This window comes from Amblyraja radiata, chromosome 1, assembly GCF_010909765.2.
Source record: "Amblyraja radiata isolate CabotCenter1 chromosome 1, sAmbRad1.1.pri, whole genome shotgun sequence".
Classification (NCBI taxonomy): Eukaryota; Metazoa; Chordata; class Chondrichthyes; order Rajiformes; family Rajidae; genus Amblyraja; species Amblyraja radiata.
Genome location: NC_045956.1, coordinates 108,996,269 through 109,019,850, shown reverse-complemented (window position 1 = coordinate 109,019,850; position 23,582 = coordinate 108,996,269). Strand labels below are relative to the sequence as shown.

Below are 23,582 nucleotides of genomic sequence, written 5' to 3'. Positions count from 1 at the left end.
TGCAAGCACACTATTAGCCTTTTCCCAAAAGGCTAAATGTTGACAAAGAAAGTCTTTGTAATTTTCCCTCCTGTGAGGCAGCAGCTCTACCAGCTGCAGTGACACAGCTGCCTCCTCACTGTGCCAGATATGCAGGTTCAATCTTAACCCAAGGTAAGAGGTAATCTCTAGCACCATCACCGACTTCATCAACACCGACGCCATGCCCCCCCCCCCCCCCCCGAGCCTCCAACCTCATCGTTCCCCAGCCCCGCACGGCCCGATTTTGCCTTCTCCCTAAATTCCACATACCTGACTGTCCTGGTAGACCCATTGTCTCTGCCTGTTCGTGCCGTACCGAACTCATTTCCACATACCTTGACTCCATCCTATCCCCCTTGGTTAAATCCCTCCCTACCTATGTTCAAGACACCTCAAACACTCTCCGTCGTCTCCGCTCATTCCATTCTTTAGGCCCCCATCCTCTCATCTTCACCATGGACGTTCAGCCACTCTACACCTCCATCCCCCACCAGGATGGTCTCAAAGTCCTCTGGTTCTTCCTCGACCGGAGGAGCAACCTATACCCGTCCACTGATACCCTCCTCCGCCTAGCGGAGTTGGTCCTTACCCTCAATAACTTCTCGTTTGACTCCTCCCATTTCCTCCAAATACAAGGCGTAGCTATGGGCACGCGCATGGGCCCCAGCTACGCCTGCCTCTTTATCAGGTACGTCGAACAATCCTTGTTCGAGGCGTACCAGGGCCCCATCCCCGACCTCCGCTACATCGACGCTTGCTTTGGTGCCACCTCCTGCACCCACACACAACTGACTGTCTTCATCCGCTTCACCACTAACTTCCATCCGGCACTCAAATACACCTGGACCATTTCCGACATTTCCCTACCATTCCTTGACCTCACTATCTCCATCGCAGCTGATAGTCTTCTGACCGACATCCACTATAAACCCACTGACTCCCACGGCTATCTTGACTACTCTTCCTCCCACCCTGCTTCCTGTAAGGACTCCATCCCCTATTCCCAATTCCTCCGTCTACGACACATCTGCTCCCAGGATGAGGTGTTCCACATCAGGGCATCGCAAATGTCCTAATTCTTCAGGGAACGGGGGTTCCCCTCCCCTACTATAGATGAGGCTCGCACCAGGGTCTCCTCCATATCCCGCAACACTGCTCTCTCTCCCCATCCCCCCACTCGCAATAAGGGCAGAGTCCCCCTGGTCCTCACCTTTCACCCCACTAGCGGGCACATACAACAAATAGTCCTCCGTCAGTTTCGCCACCTCCAACGTGACCCCACCACTCGCCACATCTTCCCATCTCCTCCCCCCTGTCTGCCTTCCGCAAAGACCGCTCCGTCCGTAACTCCCTTGTCAATTCTTCCCTTCCCTCCCGCTCCACCCCTTCCCCGGGCACTTTCCCTTGCAACCGCAAGAGATGCTACACCTGTCGCTTTACCTCCCCCCTCGACTCCATTCAAGGACCCAAGCAGTCGTTCCAGGTGTGACAGAGGTTCACCTGCACCTCCTCCAACCTCATCTATTGCATTCGCTGCTCTAGATGTCAGCTGATCTATATCAGTGAGACCAAGCGTAGGCTTGGCGATCGTTTCTCCGAACACCTCCGCTCGGTCCGCACTAACCAACCTGACCTCCCGGTGACTCAGCACTTCAACTCCCCCTCCCATTCCGTATCCGACCTCTCTGTCCTGGGCCTCCTCCACGGCCAGAGTGAGCAACACCGGAAATTGGAGGAACAGCACCTCATATACCGCTTGGGGAGTCTGCATCCTGGTGGCATGAACATTGATTTCTCACAATTCTGTTAACCCTTGCTGTCTCCTCCCCTTCCTACCTCAGCCCTCGGGCTCCTCCTCCTCCTTTTTCCTTTCTTCTCCCCGCCTCCCCCCATCCCCTATCAGTCTGAAGAAGGGTTTCGGCCCGAAACGTTGCCCATCTCCTTCGCTCCATAGATGCTGCTGCACCCGCTGAGTTTCTCCAGCATTTTTGTGTACCTTTAACCCAAGGTAATCTCTATGGAGATTGCACACTCTTCATGACTGCGTGGTTTCGCCCGAGTACTTCATTTTCCTCACAACTACATGTGGGTTTGTCGGTTAATGAACCTCTGCAGACTGCCCCTAGTGCAAGGACTGGATGGAAATGTGTGCTAAATTACAACACGTGTGAACGGGTGATCGATGGTTGATTTACTTGGTGGGACAAAGGGCCTGTTTCCATGCTGTATCTTTCATTTATTGAATCAGTCTGAAGAAGGTTCTCAACCTAAAACATGACCTATCCATGTCCTCCAGAGATGATCCCTGACCCACTGAGTTACACTCCAGCACACAAGTGTGTTCTACACCAAATTCCAGCATCTGAAGTTCCTTCTGTCTAAATCATTCAGAGGATATAGCCAAAAATATGCTTTAGTTTACAAAGCCAGAATGAAAAAAGACACGCAATTTTCAAAATATTCAGTTAAATGTTTCATGGGCTATTGGAACGAAACGGAAATGAGATTCCAGGAACATGGAGGAAAGCAGAATCATAAACACGGCCTATCTATCTGTCAAGCATCCTTCCCATCCTCACTCAGGTTCCTAACATTGGGTAGAAATTCATTAGCTGAATTTGAGGTCACAACGTCTCCTCTTCACATTCCCAAAACAATAAAAACACCTTTAAAAAAATAAAAGCTGGTCAGGATGCGGAAAATGGGAGGAACCGACAGCAGGCCCCGGCCAGACCTTCTTGAGAATTGGGAAGAAAGAAAGAAAGAAAGAAAGAAAGAGCCCACCTGTCAACTGCCGGTTCATCCTCCTGTTTATTGGGGTCGTTTTCATCTGCAATCACAAGAGCGGACGGTTACATCGATCAGAGGGAGGGAGACCGGGTTTAGAGCCGAGCCGAGCCGAGCCCCCGGTGGCAAAGGCCGGGCCCCGCTCCGCTCTTCACTGCGTTGCCCGCCAGCGGCGAGCAGGCCCCGGCGCCAGCGCCAGCCTCCACTCCTCCTACCTCCATACAGCCACTGCTCCTCGTCCTCACCGTCCTTGCCCGCGCCGGGCTCCTTCGTGGTGCTCTCGGCCTCGGCTGACATGGCGGCGCTGCTGCTCTCTCTCTCACTCACACACAGACCCGCAGGCAGAGCCGCTCCTGCAGCCGGACACCTGTAACCGGGGGAGGGAAGGGAAGGCAGCACAACACCAACACCAGCCGGCCGGCCCACCGCTGTCTGACCCGGAAGCCAATGCCGCTTCCTCATCAGCCCCCCTGGCTGAGGCTTGAGCAAAGATCAGTCAGTGATGGGGATAATGTCGGCGTCTCTCCTTATTCCAGTCACATTTTCGCCAGCTTAATGTTTGAACTTGAATTTACAAGCCTTTCCCCCCCCCCCCCATCATTGCGTGCGCCGTCCTTCAAGGGCTTTTTGCTTTGCAGCTTCTTGCGTGACTGATGAGGCCTAGAAGGGTCCACAGACTCTGCAACAGGTTGAGCAGGAAGTCTCAGATGGAGTGGGCATTTGCAAAACTGGTGCATTCGTTCGTCTGTCATTTATATTGAACTTTCGTGCATCACGTATGAATAGATTTAGGATTCTAATCCTAATTCCCTCTCCATTTCAATTTGAATGTTCATGGGTCGGGCATCCCCCTTCGTTGGAAATCTACTTTTCCCCCAGGAGATTTCAAGAACACCCTAGAACTTTTCTTTTTGTCTATCCAATTGGTCATTTACTTCACAACGGAGTTTGGAGTAGAGCTTTTGCTTCAGGGTTCTGGTGTTGGGCATCCAAGTGATGCAGCCTACTGGGATAAACCAAAGGAATTAGAACTTTAATGCTGGAGACGCAAGAAAGTGCAAATGCTGGTATTTTCATTAAAAAACAAGGAGAAACAGTTAATATCTGTGGAGGGATTGGACATATGATACATAGAGTCAAGAGTGTTTTATTGACATATGTCCCAGATAGGACAATGACATTTGTGCGTGCTGCAGCACAACAGAATACAGGGCTGCCAACTCACTCATTGAGCTTGAGAATCACGCATTTCGCCAAATTCTCACACTCTCACGCTGATCGCAAATTTCTCACGCTCGTGAGAAATCATGTGATCAACGAAAATGTCAAAACTCCTATCATCTGCATGGGCCGTGGGTGTGGGAGATCCGGGGCTGAGGGAGGGATGGAAGCAGAAGCAGCGGCAGGGACAGATGCGGACGGGGATCCGGGCCTGGCGAGTGTTTGCCAGTCTGGCGAGTGTTTGCCGGGCTGGCGAGTCGCTCGCTGCAGCTCCAGCCATGGAGCAACCCCAGTGCAAGAGTCCCGGGCCGCCGGAAGCGTTGTGCTGCTGCCGTGAGAGTCTCTGTGCCAAATTCACCCAGGTGACCAGCATGGATCAGGCTGCGGTTCGGTGCATCCTGGAGGACAACCAGTGGCTGTTGGAAGTAAGTACCAAGCACTGGGTAGAAACGGTGGAAGATAGTGGCCTTCAAATGGGAGTGGTTGGAGAAAGCATCCTGCTTGCCTGCTAGATTTTCACTTACTGTAACTGCAGGAAAAATGTTCCCAATGTTGGGGGAGTTCAGAACCAGGGGTCACAGTTTAAGAATAAAGGGTAGTCCAGTTAGGACTGAGATGAGGACAAACCTTTCTATCCATGTACCTTTTCAAATATATTTAAAACATATTTATACCAGCATCTACAGTTCCTAAGGCAGCTTATTTCATAAACCTATCACCGTCTCCTCAGATTAGGTTGAAATCTTTGTGTAAGAAATAACTACAGATGCTGGTTTAAATCAAAGTTAGACACAAAATGCTGGAGTAACTCAGCGTCTCTGGAGAGAAGGAATGGGCGACGTTTTGGGTCAAGACCCTTCTTCAGACTGATGACAGGGAGGGGGCGGGACAAAGATAGAATGTAGTTGGAGACAGTAAAAGTAGTGGGAGAACTGGGAAGAGGAAGGGGATGTAGGGAGAAATCTAGGAAAGGATCAATGTTCATACGGCTGGGGTGTAAACTACCCAAGCAAAATATGAGGTGCTGTTCCTCCAATTTGCGCTGGATCTCACTCTGGCAATAGAGGAGGTCCAGGCCAGAAAGGTCAGATTAGGAATGGGAGAGGGAGTTGTATTGCTGAGCCACCGGGAGATCAGGTAGCCTAAGATGGACTGAGCGGAAGTTCAGTGAAACGATCACCAAGCCTACACTTGGTCTTGTCGATGTCGAGAAGTTGACACCTGGAACAGCGGATACAGTAGATGAGGTTGGAGGAGGTGTAAGTGAACCTCTGCCTCACCTGGAAAGACTGTTTGGGTCCTTGGATGGAATCGAGGGGGGAGGTAAATGGACAGGTGTTGCATCTCCTGCGGTTGCAGGGAAAAGTACCTGGGAAGGGGGTGGTTTGGGTGGGAAGGGACGATTTGACCAGGGAGTTTCGGAAGGAACGGTCTCTGTGGGAAGCAGAAAAGGGTGGAGATGGGAAGATGTGGCCAGTAGTGGGATCCCGTTGGAGGTGTCGAAAATGTTGGAGGATTATATGCTGTATGCGACAACTGATGGGGTCTTCTTCTTCTTATCGAGTCCACACACAAGATTAGAAGTTGTTCAGCCAGAGCTGAGCACACTTCTCGGCATCTGCACAATGGTGTCTGTCTTGCGCTTCTTGTGCTTCTTGTGCGTGGTGGTGGAAAGATTGGTTGAAACAGGGCCGCGACGTGAACGCTCTTTCCTTGGCCCCAACTGATGGGGTGAAAGGTGTGGACAAGGGTGACTCTGTCCTTGTTACGAAGGGGGGCGGGGGAGCAAGAGCGGTGCTGCGGGATATCGAGGAGACCCTAGTGAGAACCTGATCTGTAATGGAAGAGGGGAACCTCAGTTTCCTAAAGAATGAGGGATGCCCTGGTATGGAACACCTCATGCTGAGCACAGATGCGGCATAGATGGAGGAATTGTGAGTAGGGTATAGAGTCTTTACGGGAAGCAGGGTGGGAAGAAGTGTAGTCAAGATAGCTATGGGAGTCAGTAGGTTTGTGGTAGATGTCGGTCAATAGTCTGTTTCCTGTGATGGAAACGGTGAGATCTAGAAATGGTAGAGAGATGTCGGAGATGATCCAAGTGAATTTTAGTGCAGGATGGAAATTAGTAGTAAAGTTGATGAAGTCAGTGAGCTCTGCATGGGTGCAGGAGGTAGCACCAATGCAGTCATTAATGTAGCGGAAGTAGAGTTTGGCGATAGGGCCAGTGTATGCCTGGAACAGGGATTGTTCGACATATCCTACAAAGAAATAGGTTGAAATCTTTCCTCCCTTACATTGAATCTGCGCTTCTAGTTTTAGACTACTCTACCCTGGGAAAAACATTATGATCATCTTGTTTATCATCTCCACACATACCTGAATCTCCTGCCATCAGGCAAGAGATACCGTAGCATCAAAGCCCGGACAACCAGATTGCTAAACAGCTTCCTGCCACAGGCTGTGAGGCTGCTAAATAGTCACTCCACCTGATTCTGGGGCTTTGCACAAAAAATGACTTTTTACTGTATTTTAACATTGCTGTTTTACCTGCTTTTAACTATTTATATGGTTTCATCAGGGACTGAATTGTTTTTACTGTTATTATGTGTGAAATGTTTAAGTTTTGTGTGCGATGCTCTGGTATTCCCTGGGAAACGTCTTCTCATTTTGCACTGTACAATTGTTGCTTTGCAAGATGACAATAAAGGTTGATTTGATTTGATTTGATTTGATTTATCTACGGGACACTTTTATGCGGGGGAGGGGCAGCGGGAAGTTCTGTGCGTCTACCCCATCCATGCCTTTCATAATTTTATAAACTTTTATCAGGTCTCCCCTCAACCTCTGATCCTCCAGTGAAACCAATCCAAGTTTGTCCAACCTTATACAGTATCTCATACCCACTGATTCTGGCAGCTTGCTGATTATGTTTATTATTGTCACATGTACCATGGTATAGTGAAAAGCTTTGTTTTGCATGCTATCCAAACAGATCAAATAATACTATGCATAAATACTATCGTCACACTCAAGTACACCAGATAAAGCAAAGGGGATGATACAGGGTGCAGAATATAGTTTTCAGTATTGTAGCACACCAGTTACATAGACAAAGTCCAATGTTCCCAATGGGGTAAAGGTGAATCAGACAGTACCCCATTTTATGAAAAGACTGCCAACATGGGAATAAGCTGTCTCTGAGTTCAGTGTTGTGCACTTTCAAGCCTCTGTACCTTCTGCCAGATGGAAGCAGAGAGAAGGTGGAATGATGGGGATGGGACAAGTCTTTGATTATGTTGTCTACTTTTCCGAGGTAATGTGAGGTGTAGATGGAGTCAATAGTGGGAAGTCTGGGCTAAACTAATCCGTAAGATGCAACCGACAGTAAGTTTTAGAAAATGCACGTATGACAATAGACAATAGATGCAGGAGTAGGCCATTCAGCCATTCGAGCCAGCACCGCCATTCAATGTGATCATGGCTGATCATCCACAATCAATGAATGCGAGGACTTCATTCGTGGCCAATAGTATTGTAGTGTGTGGAGAGCCAGAAGATATGAAATGAACCATAGAATTGCTTCAAAGTCTCCACTATTGTTCCTGTACCAAAAAAGCCAAGGATTACTGGTCTTAATGACTACAGGCCTGTCGCACTGACCTCTGTAATCATGAAGAAACTTGAAAGACGTGCTGGCACACCTGAAAATATCACAAACCCCCTGCTGGACCCACTGCAGTTTGCATACCGGGCCAATGGATCAGTGAAAGACACACTTAGCCTAGGTCTGCACTTCAACCTCCAGCACCTAGACTGCCAAGGGACCTATGCAAGGATTTTGTTTGTGGATTTTAGCTCTGCATTCGACATCATTGTGCCAGAGCTACTACACTCCAGACTCTCCCAGTTGACTGTGCCTGAACCCCTCTGTCAGTGGATCTCCAACTTCCTGACAGACAGGAAGCAGCATGTGAGGCTGGGAAAGCACATCTCGGACCCGCTGACCCTCAACATAGGAGCACTGCAAGGCTGTGTATTCTCCCCTCTCCTTTACTTTCTCTACACCAACGACTGCACCTTTACAGACTCCTCTGTCAAGCTTCTCAAGTTTGCGGACGACATAACCCTGATTGGACTAATCCAGGACAGGGAGGAATCTGCCTACAGACAGGAAGTGACACAGCTGGCGTCCTGGAGCTCAATACTCCAGACAGTGGAATTGATTGCAGACTTTAGGAGAACTCCCCCCCCCCACTCACGATCAACAACACCACAGGTAGACAAAAATTCTGGAGAAATTCAGCAGGTGAGGCAACATCTATGGAGCGAAGGAAATTGGCGACGTTTCGGGTCGAGACCCTTCTTCAGACTGATGTGGGGGTGGGGGGGGGGGGGGGGCGGGAAGAAGAAATGAAGAGGTGGAGACAGTGGGCTGTGGGAGAACTGGAAAAGGGAGGGTAAAGAAGGAGAAAGCAGGGACTACCTAAAATTGGAGGTCAATGTTCATACCGCTGGGGTGTAAACTACCCAAATGAAATATGAGGTGCTGCCCCTCCAATTTGGGTGGGCCTCACTCTGGCCATGGAGGAGGCCCAGGACAGAAAGGTCAGATTCGGAATGGGAGGAGGAGTTGAAGTGCTGAGCCACCGGGAGATCAGGTTGGTTATTGCGAACCGAGCGGAGGTGTTGGACGAAGCTCATGCTTCTCCAATTTTAGGCAGTCCCTGCTTTCTCCTTCTTTCCCCTCCCCTTCCCAGCTCTCCCACAGCCCACTGTCTCTGCCTCTTCCTTTCTTCTTCCCGCTCCCCCACTCCAACATCAGTCTGAAGAAGGGTCTCGACCCGAAACGTCGTCTATTTCCTTCGCTCCATAGATGCTGCCTCACCCGCTGAGTTTCTCCAGCATTTTTGTCTACCTTTGATTTTCCAGCATCTGCAGTTCCTTCTTGAACAAAAACAACACCAGTCACATCTGTGGAGTCATTTAAGTTCCTTGGAACCATCATCTCCAGGGACCTTTAACTGGGAGGCCACCATCGACTCCACAGTCAAAAAGGTCCAACAGAGGATGTACTTCCTGCGACAGCTGAGAAAACACAATCTGCCACAGGCAATTATGGTCCAGTTTTATACTGCCATCATTGAGTCTGTCCTCAACTTCTCCATCATGGTCTGATTTGGCTCAGCCACCAAGCATGACATCCGGAGGTTGCAGCGAATCGCTCGATCAGCCGAGAAGGTTATTGGCTGCAACCTTCCCTCCATTGACGAACTGTACACTGCAAGGACCGGGAAGCGAGCGGGCAAGATTATCTTTGACCCCTCTCACCCTGGCCAAACTCTTTGTATCACTTCCCTCTGGAAGGCGGCTCCGGACTGTCAAAGCCGCGACAGCCAGACATAAAAACCTTTTTCCACGAGCAGTAGCTATACTCAAAAGTCTGTAGCCTCCTTTTGCTCTAGTATTTTATTACATTCTTCACATGTTTAAATTGTAATGTTTTAGTTTTAATTGTTTAATGTATATCGTGTTGTTATTTGTGAGCAAAAACACCAAGGCAAATTCCTTGTATGTATACATATTTGGCTAATAAAATTTATTCAATTCAATTCATTTTTTTTTAAATTTCAAAATTCAATTCATTGTGTGTCTATTTGCAGTCCCATGAGGTTGCCATTGAAGTAAACGCATGCGCGTTACGTTCAGAGGCCTGAAATCCTCTAGTCGTCATCAGTTCGCGTCCATGTCTATGCACGTCATCTCTGTTGGCCGGTAGTTGCCGAGTGCCCGGTTGCCGTGTCCGTGACAACCACAGATCTTATAGCGGATCCCATCGCATTTGGCAGGAGTGGCCTCTCTTGCTCCGCCATAAGATCTTTGGTGACAACGCTTTCGGACGCGGCAAGCATGAACGATGGAGCCGGCATGGGGTCGAAATTCGTGGGCATCGCCAACCACGTTTGGGAGAAGGTGTGCGAGAAGGTGAAGCGGGCGGTGGTGTTCATGGACTGTGGTTGCGCCGACAGCTTGCACTGGGTCGGCGGCATCAGCAAACTGCTCCAGGCCGGAGCCATCAACGTCAAGGAGTTCAGCTCCTTCGAAGCCGGGCTCCCGGGACAAGCCAAAGCCGTGTTCGTGGTCAGCACTTTACTGAAGGGGCGCACGGCTGATATCATCCGCGACATCGTCACCCTCAGCTCCTTCCAGTACTGTGCGGTGATCACCGCCGTTAGCCACAACGCCCACCTGTTTGCCAACAACGTGACTGCAGAACTAGAGCAGGACTTGGTCTTCGAGCAATTCGGGGAGTTGCTGTGCCAGTGGATGGGGAACATGAATTACACGGGGGAAGTTATGCACCTGCCCATATTAATGGCGCCCATTGTTCCCCACCTGTTCATCACACCAGCCTATTCGTCATTTTTTTCTTTCGTGCCTCAAGATTTGAAACTGATCAACAACACAAGACCCGACAAAAAGAAGTTTGGAAGCCTGAACGACGTCGATTATCATTCTTTGCCTTTTCAACTTCAAACACAAATCAGGTCATTGGTTTCATCCTTGAACTCGGTGTTTGAACTGCTACAGCTCAAAGAGGAATGTTTTGCAGTTGGTCCTACTAGCAGAATAATTGCAGGAGAACTGGCTAATTATTCACAGGCAAAACAGAGAAGAAAATATGGTCAATTTAAAGCATCTATTGTCTTTGTGGATCGAACACTCGATCTCTCAGGTAAAACGTGCATTTGCTCATCTACATTCGTATTTGTTTTACAGTCATTTTGATGTGTTCTTTAATATATGATTTCTAACTTGAAGTTAATGCCTAGTATTACATTGAACAGGATATTAAGTACAAAAGTTGGCATGTCCTGATGCAGCTGTACAAGTTCGTGAGACTGCTTGGAATGCAGTTCCAATCGCCCATCTTTGAAAGGATACAGAAGAGATTCACCAGGATGTTATTGGCCTTGTGAGCTTGAGTTATAGGGAGCGGTTGGATAGGTGGAGTTGGAGGGTGACCTTATTGAGGTACACAAGATCATGAGGGGCATGGATAAAGTGAGTGCCCAGTCTTTACCCCAGAGTAGACGTACATGTTGATGTATTGTTTGTTTCTGTGGGCTTATTGGAATGCATAAAAGAGAATGTTGTGCGAATTACAGAGACATGGCTGCAAGAGGATCGGAGCTGGGAACTGTATATTCAGGGGTATACATCCTATCGAACAGACAGACAGGTGGGCAGAGGGGGTGGGTAAGGACTCCAAACAGTCCTGGAGTTGTTCCTCTGCCCCCCTGGGAGAGTTGGGAAGGGGAGGGGAAAGAAGGAGAAAGCAGGGCCTTCCTGAAATTGGAGAAGTCAATCTTCATACTGCTGGTGTGTAAACTACCCAAGCGAAATATGAGGTGCTGCTTCTCCAATTTACGATGGGCCTCACTCTGACTATGAAGGAGGCCCAAGACAGAAAGGTCAGATTCGGAATGGGGGGGGGGGGAAGTTGAAGTGCTGAGCCACCGGGAGCTCAGATTGGTTAATGCGAACCGAGCGGAGGTGTTGGGCGAAGCGATTGCCAAGCCTGCGCTTGGTCTCACCGATGTAGAGCAGCTGACACCTAGAGCAGCGGTTGCAATAGAAGAGGTTGGAGGAGGCGCAGGTGAACCTCTGCCGCACCTGGAAAGACTGCTTGGGTCCTTGGATGGAGTCCAGGGGGGAGGTAAAGCAACAAATGTAGCATTTCCTGCGGTTGCAACAGAAAGTGCCAGCAGAGGGGTGGTTTGGGTGAGAAGGGACGAATTGACCAGGGAGTTACGGAGGGCCCGGTCTCTGTGGAAAGCTGAAAGGGGAGGAGATGGGTAGAATTAAATGTAGGTTAGAAAACAGAGTGAGGAGTATTTAAATCCTCACAACATATGCGCTCATGTGCTAAGGCATTGAGACAATATGTTTAATGAAATCTAAATTGTGGGTTTGTTGTATGCTCTTTCTCAATGAACAAGTATTCTGGTGGAGTGATGCCATTTTTATTGGATCCTGGGATATCATTTAACCTTTTAAATCATTTTTTGCTATTTTGCTCCACATCTCTCATGTTGTTAGTGACCTGGTCTGGTGCAGTTTAAGACGGCAAAGGGCAAAAAGCTGTTCTGATACAATATTTTGTCACATAATGGAAGCGTATGCATAGCTTAAAAACTCTTGTTTCTCCACAGGTTCTGTTGCTCATCATGGCGATAGTCTAGTTGAGAAGATTCTTAACACGTTGCCCAAGTTTCCAGGGCTTGCCAGTGATGTAAAGGTTAACATGGTGGACCTAACAGCTGTTCAAAATAATGAAGAAACGGAGAATATGATAGCTCCAGGATGCTTATCCCAGCCAAAGTAAGGCCTAAAGCATGCGGGTATTGGAATATAATATTACTGTAGTATTTTTCACGACATCGCTGTAATGTCAAGAGCTTTATAACTCATGATTAAATATGACTACTTGTTCAAACAAATGTATTTACAACTTCAATTCCAAATCAAAGTTGTTAAGTCAGCATTCATGAGATGAAATCTCTTACATTGTTACATCTATTACTATATGTTGTGGAGTTGCAGACACAAACCCTTTGGCTCCACTTGTCCTTGCCAACCACTACATCTATCTGAGCTAGGACCATTTGCCTATATTTGACCTGTATCCCTCAAAGTCCTTCTTATCCATGTACCTGTGTAAATGTCTTTTAAATGTTTTCATTGTACCTATTCCTACAGCTTCCTCTGGCAGCTGGTGCCATATACCCATCACCCCCATGTGGTTAAAGGTGCCCCTTGGCTCCCTTTTTAAATTTCCCCCTGATTCCGCTGACTTTATAAAAAAATTAAAAATATCTGATATCCGGGAATAATTTTGGTTAACATACACAAATGTTGTTTGAACTAACCACAAATCTAAGATGTGTGATTTTCAATGGATTGTTTTTATGGCAAGAACAAGACCATTAATGGAAGGATATCATATTTCCATACTTTTGTCGGTGTGTCGGATATTCAAACTGGAACTGAGAATCTGCAGTCAGAGTTGAAGATCTTTTTTCTTTCTTCGGCGTAGGTTTCCTAAGTGAGATGTTAATGTTTGTGAAACAAGCTGCCTGACTTGCTCTGTTTCTCTGTTTTTACCTTGTAAATATACAAAAATGTTAATGAGGTTATCTTTGTTAAGGTTGACCTTTGTGGGTTTTCAGTTCCACACTATATGAATAGTGCTTAATCAATTTTGAAGTGGTTGAGGCAAGTACAACCAATGCCACAATCTTTGGTCAGCCTGTACATTGAAAAATAAGCAGTCTTTTAAGTGTCATTTGAGTCTGCTTTAAATGCCCTCTGTCTGCACATTCTAGATTTCAACCATCTTCTGGGTGGAAATAAGGTTGATTTTAAATCCTCTCCAAATCACCTACTGCATACCTTAGACCTACGCCTTCTGATTATATACATATTTTCTAAGGGGAAAAACATGTCTCTTAATTTGGGCATCTGTTCTGTGGAATCTAGGGTGGGAGGTCATTCATTGAAACATGCAAAATTCTGAGGGACCATCAGGGAAGATGTATGGGATTGTTTATACTGGTTGAGGAGTCTAGAACTATGGATCACAGTCTCAAAATAAGGGACTATCCATTAAAATAGCTTTCCTCACTCAGAAGGTAGTGATTGTTTGGGAATTCAGAACACCTCATAGCTGTTGAGGTTCAATCAATAGACAATAGGTGCAGGAGTAGGCCATTCGGCCCTACGAGCCAGCACCGCCATTCAATGTGATCATGGCTGATCATCCACAATCAGTACCCCGTTCCTGCCTTTTCCCCATATCCCCTGACTGCTATCTTTAAGAGCCCTATCCAGCTCTCTCTTGAAAGCATCCAGAGAACCTGCCTCCACTGCCCTCTGAGGCAAAGAATTCAACACACAATCTTTCATTGCATGCAAGCTGTGGTCAATTTGTTTCTCAAAATTAAAAGATTCAAGGAATTTAGGTTTAAAAACCAACTATGATCTGGTTGAGTTATTTTTCTTTATTGAGCGGGATCATACTGGATCCAGCCTGCGCTTCATATGGTTCATAACACCCATGCCAGCCAATTGGCCACCAAGTTCTCCATACCAGCATCATTGGTGTGCAGATGGAGTGGAGAAGGGAGCAAGTGGCAACTAGATGAAGAAAATAAACTTAAATTCAGCCACCAATTTAACTGACATAAATTAAAATAAAACTTTTAAATGAAAAAATATATTTTTTAAGTGGACTGCTGATCAATTCAAATGAATGGCCTTGATAACACCAATGTAGCTGGCATGAAGTTGAAGGGCTGGATGCAAATTGTATTCAGCCCCTCTACTCAGCAAAGAGTAGAACGTTCTGGCATTTCTAGGGACACTGAGTACTGCAGTTAATCAGTAGTTCCGATAGCAATTGGTTATTAAATCATATATTCGGCTGTTAATTTGCGATGTTATGATTTTGGTGTAAGATTAAAAATATTAATTTTGAAAGATTTGGAGAATCATTTGTATATTTTGGATCTTTTATAAAGAAATGTATTGATTATTGTCTTTTTTGTTTTTTTCATCACCCTATTTGCAGAGAAGGGGAAAAAAAATCATTGTGTAATAGTTATACAAAGGTCCCAAACCTGAAATGTCAACTCTGTTTCCCTTCCCTGACTTGCTGAGTATTACCAGCTCTTTTTTAAATTTCAAATTTCCATCAACTGAGATTTAAACTAAAAAATAATTTGGCTTCACTGTGATCTGTTGTAAATTTAATGCTCTAGTCCCATTTATTTCTGAGCATCAATATCATGCAGTTGGTAGCTGATTGTACATCTGTGAATTTTTTTTACTGTTGTACATCAGGTAAATAAGCATGAGGAAACACAAAGTTTCTTGAGTCCCAAAGATGTAGTTCCCTCCCAAAAAGAAGCTGCATGTTCAAACTATGAACTCTGGCACTGGTGTTGATTGAAGTTGTGTGGAGTTTGCTGATATGTGGATGATCTTGGCAATTTGCATATCATCCATTTTGTGCCACATTTCCCTCCTTAATCCATACAGTGGCGTAGCGGTAGAGCTATTGCCTTACAGAGCCAGAGATCTGGCTTTGATCCTGACTGCGGGTGCTTGTCTGTACGGAGTTTTTTTTGTACATTCTTCCTGTGACCTATGTGGGTTTTCTCCAAGATCTTTGGTTTCTTCCCACGCTCCAAAGATGTACAGGTTTGTAGGTTAATTGGCTTGGTATAAATGTATCACTGTAAAATTGTCCCTAGTGTGTGTAGGATGGTGTAAGTGTGCGGGGATTGCTGATCGGTGCCGATTCAGTGTGCTGAAAGGCCTGTATCGAAACTGAACTAACCTAATTGTTTTTATAATCTAATTTATAAAATAATCATAAAATATAATGATTTAAATGGAAAATGGTTGTTGAAGTGAAGAGGCTGTATTTGTGCCAATTGTGTGATGTGATTATTGTTGTGTTTTTTAAAATTCTATTTTGTGATGTTTATATCTGATCCAAACACTTAACTAGTGTCTATCTTTGGACAGTGGGATTGAACTTGGACACAATGTCAACTTAATCTCTAGGTTGAGAAATATACCAGAGAAGATGACTATGATCTGAAAAATTCAATGCAGCTGGATCCTAAACATCTTTAACTTGGATAATTGCCACAGGCGGCTGTGGATGGCAAATGGATATTTTAAAGGCAGAAATTAACGGATTCTTGAATAGTACGGGTGTCAGAAGTTGTGGGGTGAAGGCAAGAGAATGGGATTGAAGGAAAGATAGATCAGCCATGATTAAATGGCAGAGTAGACTTGATGAGCTGAATGGCCTTATTCCACTCCTAGAACTTATAAACAAGCTAATAACTTGGATAACTTAATTTATAGTTGCTGAGACAAGTGGAGCATACTTTGAGTAGGGAGATAATTTTTGGTTAAGTTTGGAGAACTATTATGTACCAATCTGAAGTTGCATGTACATCACAGTTTGAAATCAAATAATGCATCATGAAATTTATGCCATTGGTTAGAGTTTGAAAGAAAAACTGCAGATGTTTAAAATCTGTAAAGTAGAAAATGTCAGAAACAGTTGGTCAGACAGCATCTTTCGAGAGGGAGAGATGTTTCCGCTCAAATGCCCATCATCAGAAGTAGATAAACAATATAATGAGCATGTTTTAGGTTGTGGAGGGTAAATGTCTATAATGGACCAGGGACCAAGATTGTCCAGATAATGTGATTGCTGTCAGTGTTGGTAGTAGAGAGAGAAAAAATAAAGAACAAGTTCAAACTCTGATATGCAGAAATTGATAGTTCTAGAAATCGAACCAAAGGAATATTCTAGAAACATGAAGCAGATTACACAGCGTCTGTGATGAGTGACCAATTGCAAGTACTGCAATTTTGAGCAATCACAAACTACTGAAGGGTCAGGCAGTATCTGTGGAGAAAATCGACTGATGACATTTTGGGTCGGGTCCCTTCTGGAGGAGCAGGGAGACATCTCTCCCAGCTGTGGGTGGGTAAAGCCTGGGAAGTGATAGGTGGATTCAGAGAAGAAAGGTTGGGGTTTGATGAGCAGATAGGTGTCGGTGACAAAGACTGGAGGTGAAAAGCAGACACGTGTGTCAGATAAGGAAAGAAGAGGAGGTGTGAAATCTAAAGTTGGTGGAATGGGATAGGAGCAAAGGGAAAGATAGCAGGATTACAAGGTAAATAGGACGGGGATGGGGATGAATTTATGGCGGTGAGGTAAGTAGGGTAATTATGATGGTGGAAGAAATGTGCGATAGCACTATAGCAAAGTCCGATCAAGAATAGTCCGATGGTCACCACAGAGGTTGGTAGTACTTCAGCACTGCTCTCTGGCCATGGTAGGATGATTCAGTTGCCTGATAACAGCTGGGAAGAAGCTTCCTGAATCTGGAGTTGTGCATTTTCACACTTCTATACCTTTTGCCTGATGGGAGAGGGGAGAAGAGGGAGTGGCCAGGGTACGACTCATCCTTGATTAGGCTGTTGGCCTTGCTGAGGCAGCATGGGAATCAGTGAGTTTCCAGTGGACATTGGTAGGTAGTCTGTTCTCTGTAATGGAGACTAAGATTGAGAAGGGGGAGTGTGGTGTCAGAGGTAGACAATAGGTGCAGGAGTAGGCCATTCGGCCCTTCGAGCCAGCACCGCCATTCAATGTGATCATGGTTGATCATCCCCAATCAGTACCCCGTTCCTGCCTTCTCCCCGTATCCCCCTCACTCCGCTATTTTTAAGAGCCCTATCTAGCCCACTCTTGAAAGCATCCAGAGAACCTGCCTCCACCACCCTCTGAGGCAGAGAATTCCACAGACTCACCACTCTGTGAGAAAAAGTGTTTCCTCATCTCCGTTCTAAATGGCTTACTCCTTATTCTTAAACTGTGGCCCCTGGTTCTGGACTCCCCCATATTTCCTGCCTCTAGCATGTCCAAGCCCTTAACAATCTTATATGTTCCGATGAGATATCCTCTCATCCTTCTAAACTCCAGAGTGTACAAGCCCAACTGCTCCATTCTCTCAGCATATGACAGTCCCGCCATCCCGGGAATTAACTTTGTAAACTTACACTGCACTCCCTCAATAGCAAGAATGTCCTTCCTCAAATTAGGGGACCAAAACTGCACACAATACTCCAGGTCTGGTCTCACTAGGGCTCTGTACAACTGCAGAAAGACCTCTTTGCTCCTATATTCGATTCTTCTTGTTATAAAGGCCAACATGCCATTTGCTTTCTTCACTGCCTGCTGTACCTGCATGCTTACTTTCTTAGACTGATGTACAAGGACCCCCAGATCCCGTTGTACTTCCCCATTTCCCAACTTCACGCCATTTAGATAGTAATCTGCCTTCCTGTTTTTGTTACCAAAGTGGATAACCTCACATTTTTCCGCATTAAACTTCATCTGCCATGCATCTGCCCACTCACCCAACCTGTCCAAGTCACCCTACATTCTTATAGCATCCGCCTCACTGCCACCCAACTTTGTGTCATCTGCAAATTTGCTAATGTTACTTTGAATCCCTTCATCCAAATCATTGATGTATATTGTAAATAGCTGCGGTCCCAGCACCGAGCCTTGCGGTACCCCACTAGTCACTGCCTGCCATTCTGAAAGGGACCTGTTAATCCCTACTCTTTGTTTCCTGTCTGCCAACCACTTCTCTATCCATGTCAGCACTCTACCCCCCCAATACCATGTGCCCTAATTTTACCCACTAATCTCCTATGTGGTATTTTATCAAATGCTTTCTGAAAATCCAGGCACACTACATCCACTGGCTCTCCCTTGTCCATTTTCCTAGTTACGTCTTCAAAAAACTCCAGAAGATTGGTCAAGCTTGATTTCCCCTTTGTAAATCCATGCTGACTCGGACCGATCCTGTTACTGCTATCCAAATGTTCGACTATCTCATTTTTATAATTGACTCCAGCATCTTCCCCACCACTGATGTCAGGCTAACTGGTCTATAAGTCCAAGTGAGTTTGTGGACAAGATGGAAGTTAAGAGTGAAGTTGATGAAATCAATGTTCTCCATCAGGAGGCAGCCCCGATGTGGCGGAGAAATTGTTGGGGAATAGTGCTGGAGTACATTTGGAACAGGGAGAATGCAACATAAGGCCAAACATTAATGCATAGCTGCAGCCCATGTACTTGCCTTGGCTACACCTTGACTGTCCTTTGCACAGATATTGCATGCCCCTCCAGCAGTTTGTTTTGTGCTGAAGAAAAACTATCCACCTGAAGACATGTGGTCCAGTTTTTCTCATTGGTGTGGGTAAGATGATGGAAGATATATTTGGGACCAAGATACATTGACCTCATTGGTGACCCTTGGACTTTCCTTGATCGGACTTTGCTGGCTTTGCCTTGCACTAAACGTTATTCCATTATCATGTATCTATACAATGTAAATGATTCGATTGTAATCGTGTATCCCGCTGACTGGATTGTATGCAGCCAAAGCTTTTCACTGTACCTTGGCACACATGACATTAAACTGCAAACTGAATAGGAAATAATTATTATCCATGGCAGAGATGTGTGTTGTGGAGGACATGGATCTCAGGAAATTGAAATAATGGTTGGAGGGGATATTAATGGAAAAAATATCACCCAGAGAACAGTGGCATTTTATTGATTGGAAGGATAATTGAGACGGATACCCTCAATGTATTAAGGTGAATTTGGCGATGCACGCTGTACTTTAACCTGTAAAAGGCCTGTCCCACTTTCCCGAGCTGCTCACAAATTCTCCCGAGTTTTCCCCTTGATTCAAACTCGGAGAATGGCCGTAACGGGCCGTAGGAGTCCGTAGATATATCGTAGTGGCTCGTTATGTCAGCCGTAGGTACGCGGGGCATCGGGTAAGTCGGACGTTTTTTCCAGCATAACAAAAAATGTCCACGTGTAAAAAGATAGCTGGGAGGAGAAAAATTGCAACATTTAATGCCCCGAGTACCTACAGCTGGCTTAACGAGCCGCTACGATATATCTACAGACTCCTACGGACCCGTTACGAACATTCTCCGAGTTTGAATCAAGGAGAAAACTCAGGAGAATTTGTGAGCAACTCGGGAAAGTGGGACAGGCTAATGGTGTTAAGAAGTGGGTTTTGGCCGGTTGTTTCTTTTTTAGATGGGTGTAGACGTAATGATCTAAATTAAGCCATACCTAACCAATTCATCCCTCAAGATTGTGGAGGAATGCTGAAGTCTTATCTCCAAAAGTGGCCCACTTACTTTTTAACAAGTTAAATCTGAAGTGCCTGCTTAAGATATATTAAACGCTGCAAATTGATTGGAAACTGAATTTGTTTTGGAGAATACTTTTTTAAACAATTGCCAGTTAGTTTTGTAAACTCCCTTTTTTAAGAGTATATATGGAAACATAGGTGCAGGAGTAGGCCATTCGGCCCTTCGAGCCAGCACCGCCATTCAATATAATCATGGCTGATCATCTAAAATCAGTCCCCCGTTCCTGCTTTATCCCATATCCCGTGATTCAGTCAGCCCTAAGAGCTAAATCTAACTTTCTTGAAAACATCCAGTGAATTGGGCTTCTGTGGCAGAGAATTCCACAGATTCACAAATCTCTGGGTGAAGACGTTTTTCTTCAGCTAAATGGCCTACCCCTTATTCTTAAACTGTGAACCCTAGTTCTGGATTCCCCTAACGTCGGGAATATGTTTCTTGCATCTAGCCTGACCAATCCTTTATATGTTACTATAAGATCTCCTCTCATCCTTCTAAATTACATTGAATACAAACCCAGTTGATCCATTCGTTCATCATATGTCAGACCTGCCATTCCCGGGAATTAACCTGGTGAAACTGCGTTGCACTCCCTCAATAGCAATAATGTCCTTCCTCAAATTGCATAATTGCACACAATACTCCATGTGCGGTCTAACCCGGGTCCTGTACAACTGCTGTAGGACCTCCTTGCTCCTAAACTCAAATTGTCTCACAATGAAGGCCAACATGCCATTAGCTTCCTTCACTGCCTGCTGTACCTGCATGCTTACTTTCAGTTACTGATGCACATGCAGGTCTCGTTGCATCTCCCGTTTTCCTAATCTGACACCATTCAGATAATAATCTGTCTTCCTGTTCTTGCTACCAAAGTGCATAACCTCACATTTATCCACTTTTTCCTGCGCCTGCCATGCATCTGCCCACTAACCCAACCTATCCAAGTCACCCTGTAGCCTCACAGCATCCTCATCACAGCTCACACTGCCACCCAGCTTTGTATCATCCGCAAACTTGGAGATGCCACATTTAATTCCCTCGTCTAAATCGTTAATATATATTGCAAATAACTGGGGTCCCAGCACCGAGCCCTGTGGCACCCCACTAGTCACTGCCTGCTGTTCTGAAAAGAACCCGTTAATTCCTACTCTTTGCTTCCGGTCTGCCAACCAGTTCTCTATCCATGTCAATACCCTACCCCCAATACCATGTGCTCTAATTTTGCACACTAATCTTTTGTGTGGAACCTTGTAAAAGGCTTTTTGAAAGTCCAGATACACCACATCCACTGGCTCTCCCTTATCAAGCATGATTTTCCCTTCATAAATCCATGCTGACTTTGACCGATCCCATCACTGCTTTCCGAATGCGCTATTGTAACATCTTTAACAATCAACTCAAGCATCTTCCCACCTACCAATGTAAGGCTAACTGGTCTATAATTCCCCGTTTTCTTTCTCCTTTCTTAAAAAGCGGGGTTACATTGGCTACCCTCCAGTCCACAGGAACCGATCCCGAGTCGAGAAAACATTGGAAAATGATCACCACGATTTCCAGGCCCACCTCCTTGAGTACTCTGGGATGCATACCATCAGGATTTGGGGATTTATCTGCCTTCAGTCCCAACAGTTTACCTAAACAAAATTTCCTGACTTATGTGGATTCCTTTCCGTTCCTCCCGCCCACTAAATCCTCAGACCCCTAGTATTTCTGGGAGATTGTTTGTGTCTTCCTGAGTGAAGACAGAACCAAAGTACTCATTTAACTGTTCTGCTATTTCTTTGTTTCCCATTATAAATTCACCTGCCTCTAATTTGTCTTCACTAATCATTTTAAATTATTTCAGAAAGGAAGCAATGTAGTTCTCGTGAACCACTAAGATATAGCGGCATAGTTATTAAGCAGAGGTTACAGGACAAACTGCCAGAATGCTGTATTATTGATCTAGAGCTAAGAATTCAAATTCCACTCTGGCAGCTGTGAAATTTAAACTCAAGTAATTCAATCTGAAATGTATTTATTTAACTTAAATTCTTTTAATAAAATGCCAGTCTTGATAATGAATCTTTCTGGATTGTCATAAAACCTATCTAATTCACTAATAACCTGCAGAAAGAGAAGTCTACCATCTTTGCCCAGTGTGTCTTATCTGTGAGACTAGACCCATTAATGTGGTTGCCCGTTCACTGCTTCTTCGGTTCAGAGACTTTGCAGACAAACAATAAACTCTAGCATTGCCAATGACCTTTACACCCCAGGAACAAATAAACATATTATAAAAGTGTCCCAAACTATGTAAAAACAGATGCAAGAACATATGAAGAATTGTAAGAGCAATTGTCTTGGCCTTTTCTAAATCGAGGGAATTATTTTTTGTAATTCAATTTCAAAATCTCTGCAGTTGTACAGAGCCCTAGTGAGAATACACCTGGAGTATTGTGTGCAGATTTGGTCCCCTAATTTGAGGAAGGACATTCTTGCTGTTGAGGGAGTGCAGCATTAGTTTACAAGGTTAATTCCCGGGATGGTGGGACTGTCATATGCTGAGAGAATGGAGCAGCTGGGCTTGTACACTCTGGAGTTTAGAAGGATGAGAGGAGATCTCATTGAAACATATAAGATTGTTAAAGGTTTGGACACGCTAGAGGCAGGAAACATGTTCCCGATGTTGGGGGAGTCCAGAACCAGGGGCCCCAGTTTAAGAATAAGGAGTAAGCCATTTAGAACGGTGACGAGGAATCACTTTTTCCTCACAAGAGAGTGGTGAGTCTGTGGATTTCTCTGCCTCAGAGGGCGGTAGAGGCAGGTTCTCTGGATGCTTTCAAGCGGGAGCTAGATAGGGCTCTTAAAAATAGTGGAGTCAGGGGATATGGGGAGAAGGCAGGAACGGGGTACTGATTGGGGATGATCAGCCATGATCACATTGAATGGCGGTGCTGGCTCGAAGGGCTGAATCAAAGATCCTATAGCGGAGCTATAGGATCTTTGTGCTGAATGGCCTACTCCTGCACCTATTGTCTATTGCCTATTGTAAAATATGATTTTTATCTCCTGTTAAGTTATCTGGGCAGACAAAATTGCTGGAGAAACTCAGCGGGTGCGGCAGCATCTATGGAGCGAAGGAAATAGGCAACGTTTCGGGCAGAAACCCTTCTTCAGACCGTTATCTGGGCATGGTGATTAAATTACTGCACTCAGTCTAACGGCCTCATTTAACATTGCAGAAGTGCATGTGCAGGTTAATTTAAATTCAGGCAAATTAAAAATTCTGGTAGAACAACTAGTTTCAATAATTGATGACCTTGAAAGTTCTGAATGTTTAAAACCTAGCTGGTTTACTAATGTCTGGCAAAATGTGGCTTTACACCAATAGCAATGTGGTTGATCCCTGAAAGGTTTAGCAAGTTTCTCTGATGGATCAAAGCTGTACTAAAAGCATAACACGTGGCACCTGGTTTCAACCTTGGCACTCAGTACAGAATAAAAGTATACTCAGTGCCGTCAATCTTAGTGTCCTCTTTACTAATTTTAGGAAATGGCTATCAAATTGCAACTAGAGGACAGTTGGCAGCTGTGGCAGGGCTTGCATGCTGTTACTTCCCATGAGATACTTGGTTTTTCCTTAAAGCTATGCATCACTCCTGGGTGAGCTCATACTTTCTATCTCACTTTGAAAGGGAGAGCATTGATGTACTTTAGCGAGCCTGCCATAGACC

At 45.5% G+C, this 23,582-nt stretch overlaps 2 protein-coding genes across 20 annotated transcripts in view; one reads left to right on the top strand and one right to left on the bottom strand.

Moving 5' to 3' along the window:
* The window catches only part of fip1l1 (factor interacting with PAPOLA and CPSF1), a 74,663-nt gene extending 71,411 nt beyond the window's left edge, over positions 1 to 3,252 (bottom strand). For 9 of the 19 annotated variants that reach the window (XM_033028559.1, XM_033028576.1, XM_033028601.1 and 6 more), the window contains exons 1-2: positions 3,024 to 3,244; positions 2,806 to 2,851 (exon numbers count right to left, since the gene is read on the bottom strand). In XM_033028559.1, the coding sequence (XP_032884450.1) occupies positions 2,806 to 2,851; positions 3,024 to 3,105 (128 nt within the window). In that variant the 5' untranslated portion in view covers positions 3,106 to 3,244. Of the gene's footprint in view, positions 1 to 2,805; positions 2,852 to 3,023 lie in introns of all 19 variants that reach the window. The other 10 variants (XM_033028672.1, XM_033028628.1, XM_033028663.1 and 7 more) reach the window with 5 other exon arrangements.
* A 6,547-nt stretch (positions 3,253 to 9,799) lies between these two features.
* Positions 9,800 to 23,582, top strand: part of scfd2 (sec1 family domain containing 2) — a 215,904-nt gene continuing 202,121 nt past the window's right edge. The window contains exons 1-2 of the mRNA XM_033028550.1: positions 9,800 to 10,762; positions 12,243 to 12,411. Coding sequence (XP_032884441.1) covers positions 9,937 to 10,762; positions 12,243 to 12,411 — 995 coding nt within the window. The 5' untranslated portion in view covers positions 9,800 to 9,936. The remainder of the gene's footprint in view (positions 10,763 to 12,242; positions 12,412 to 23,582) is intronic.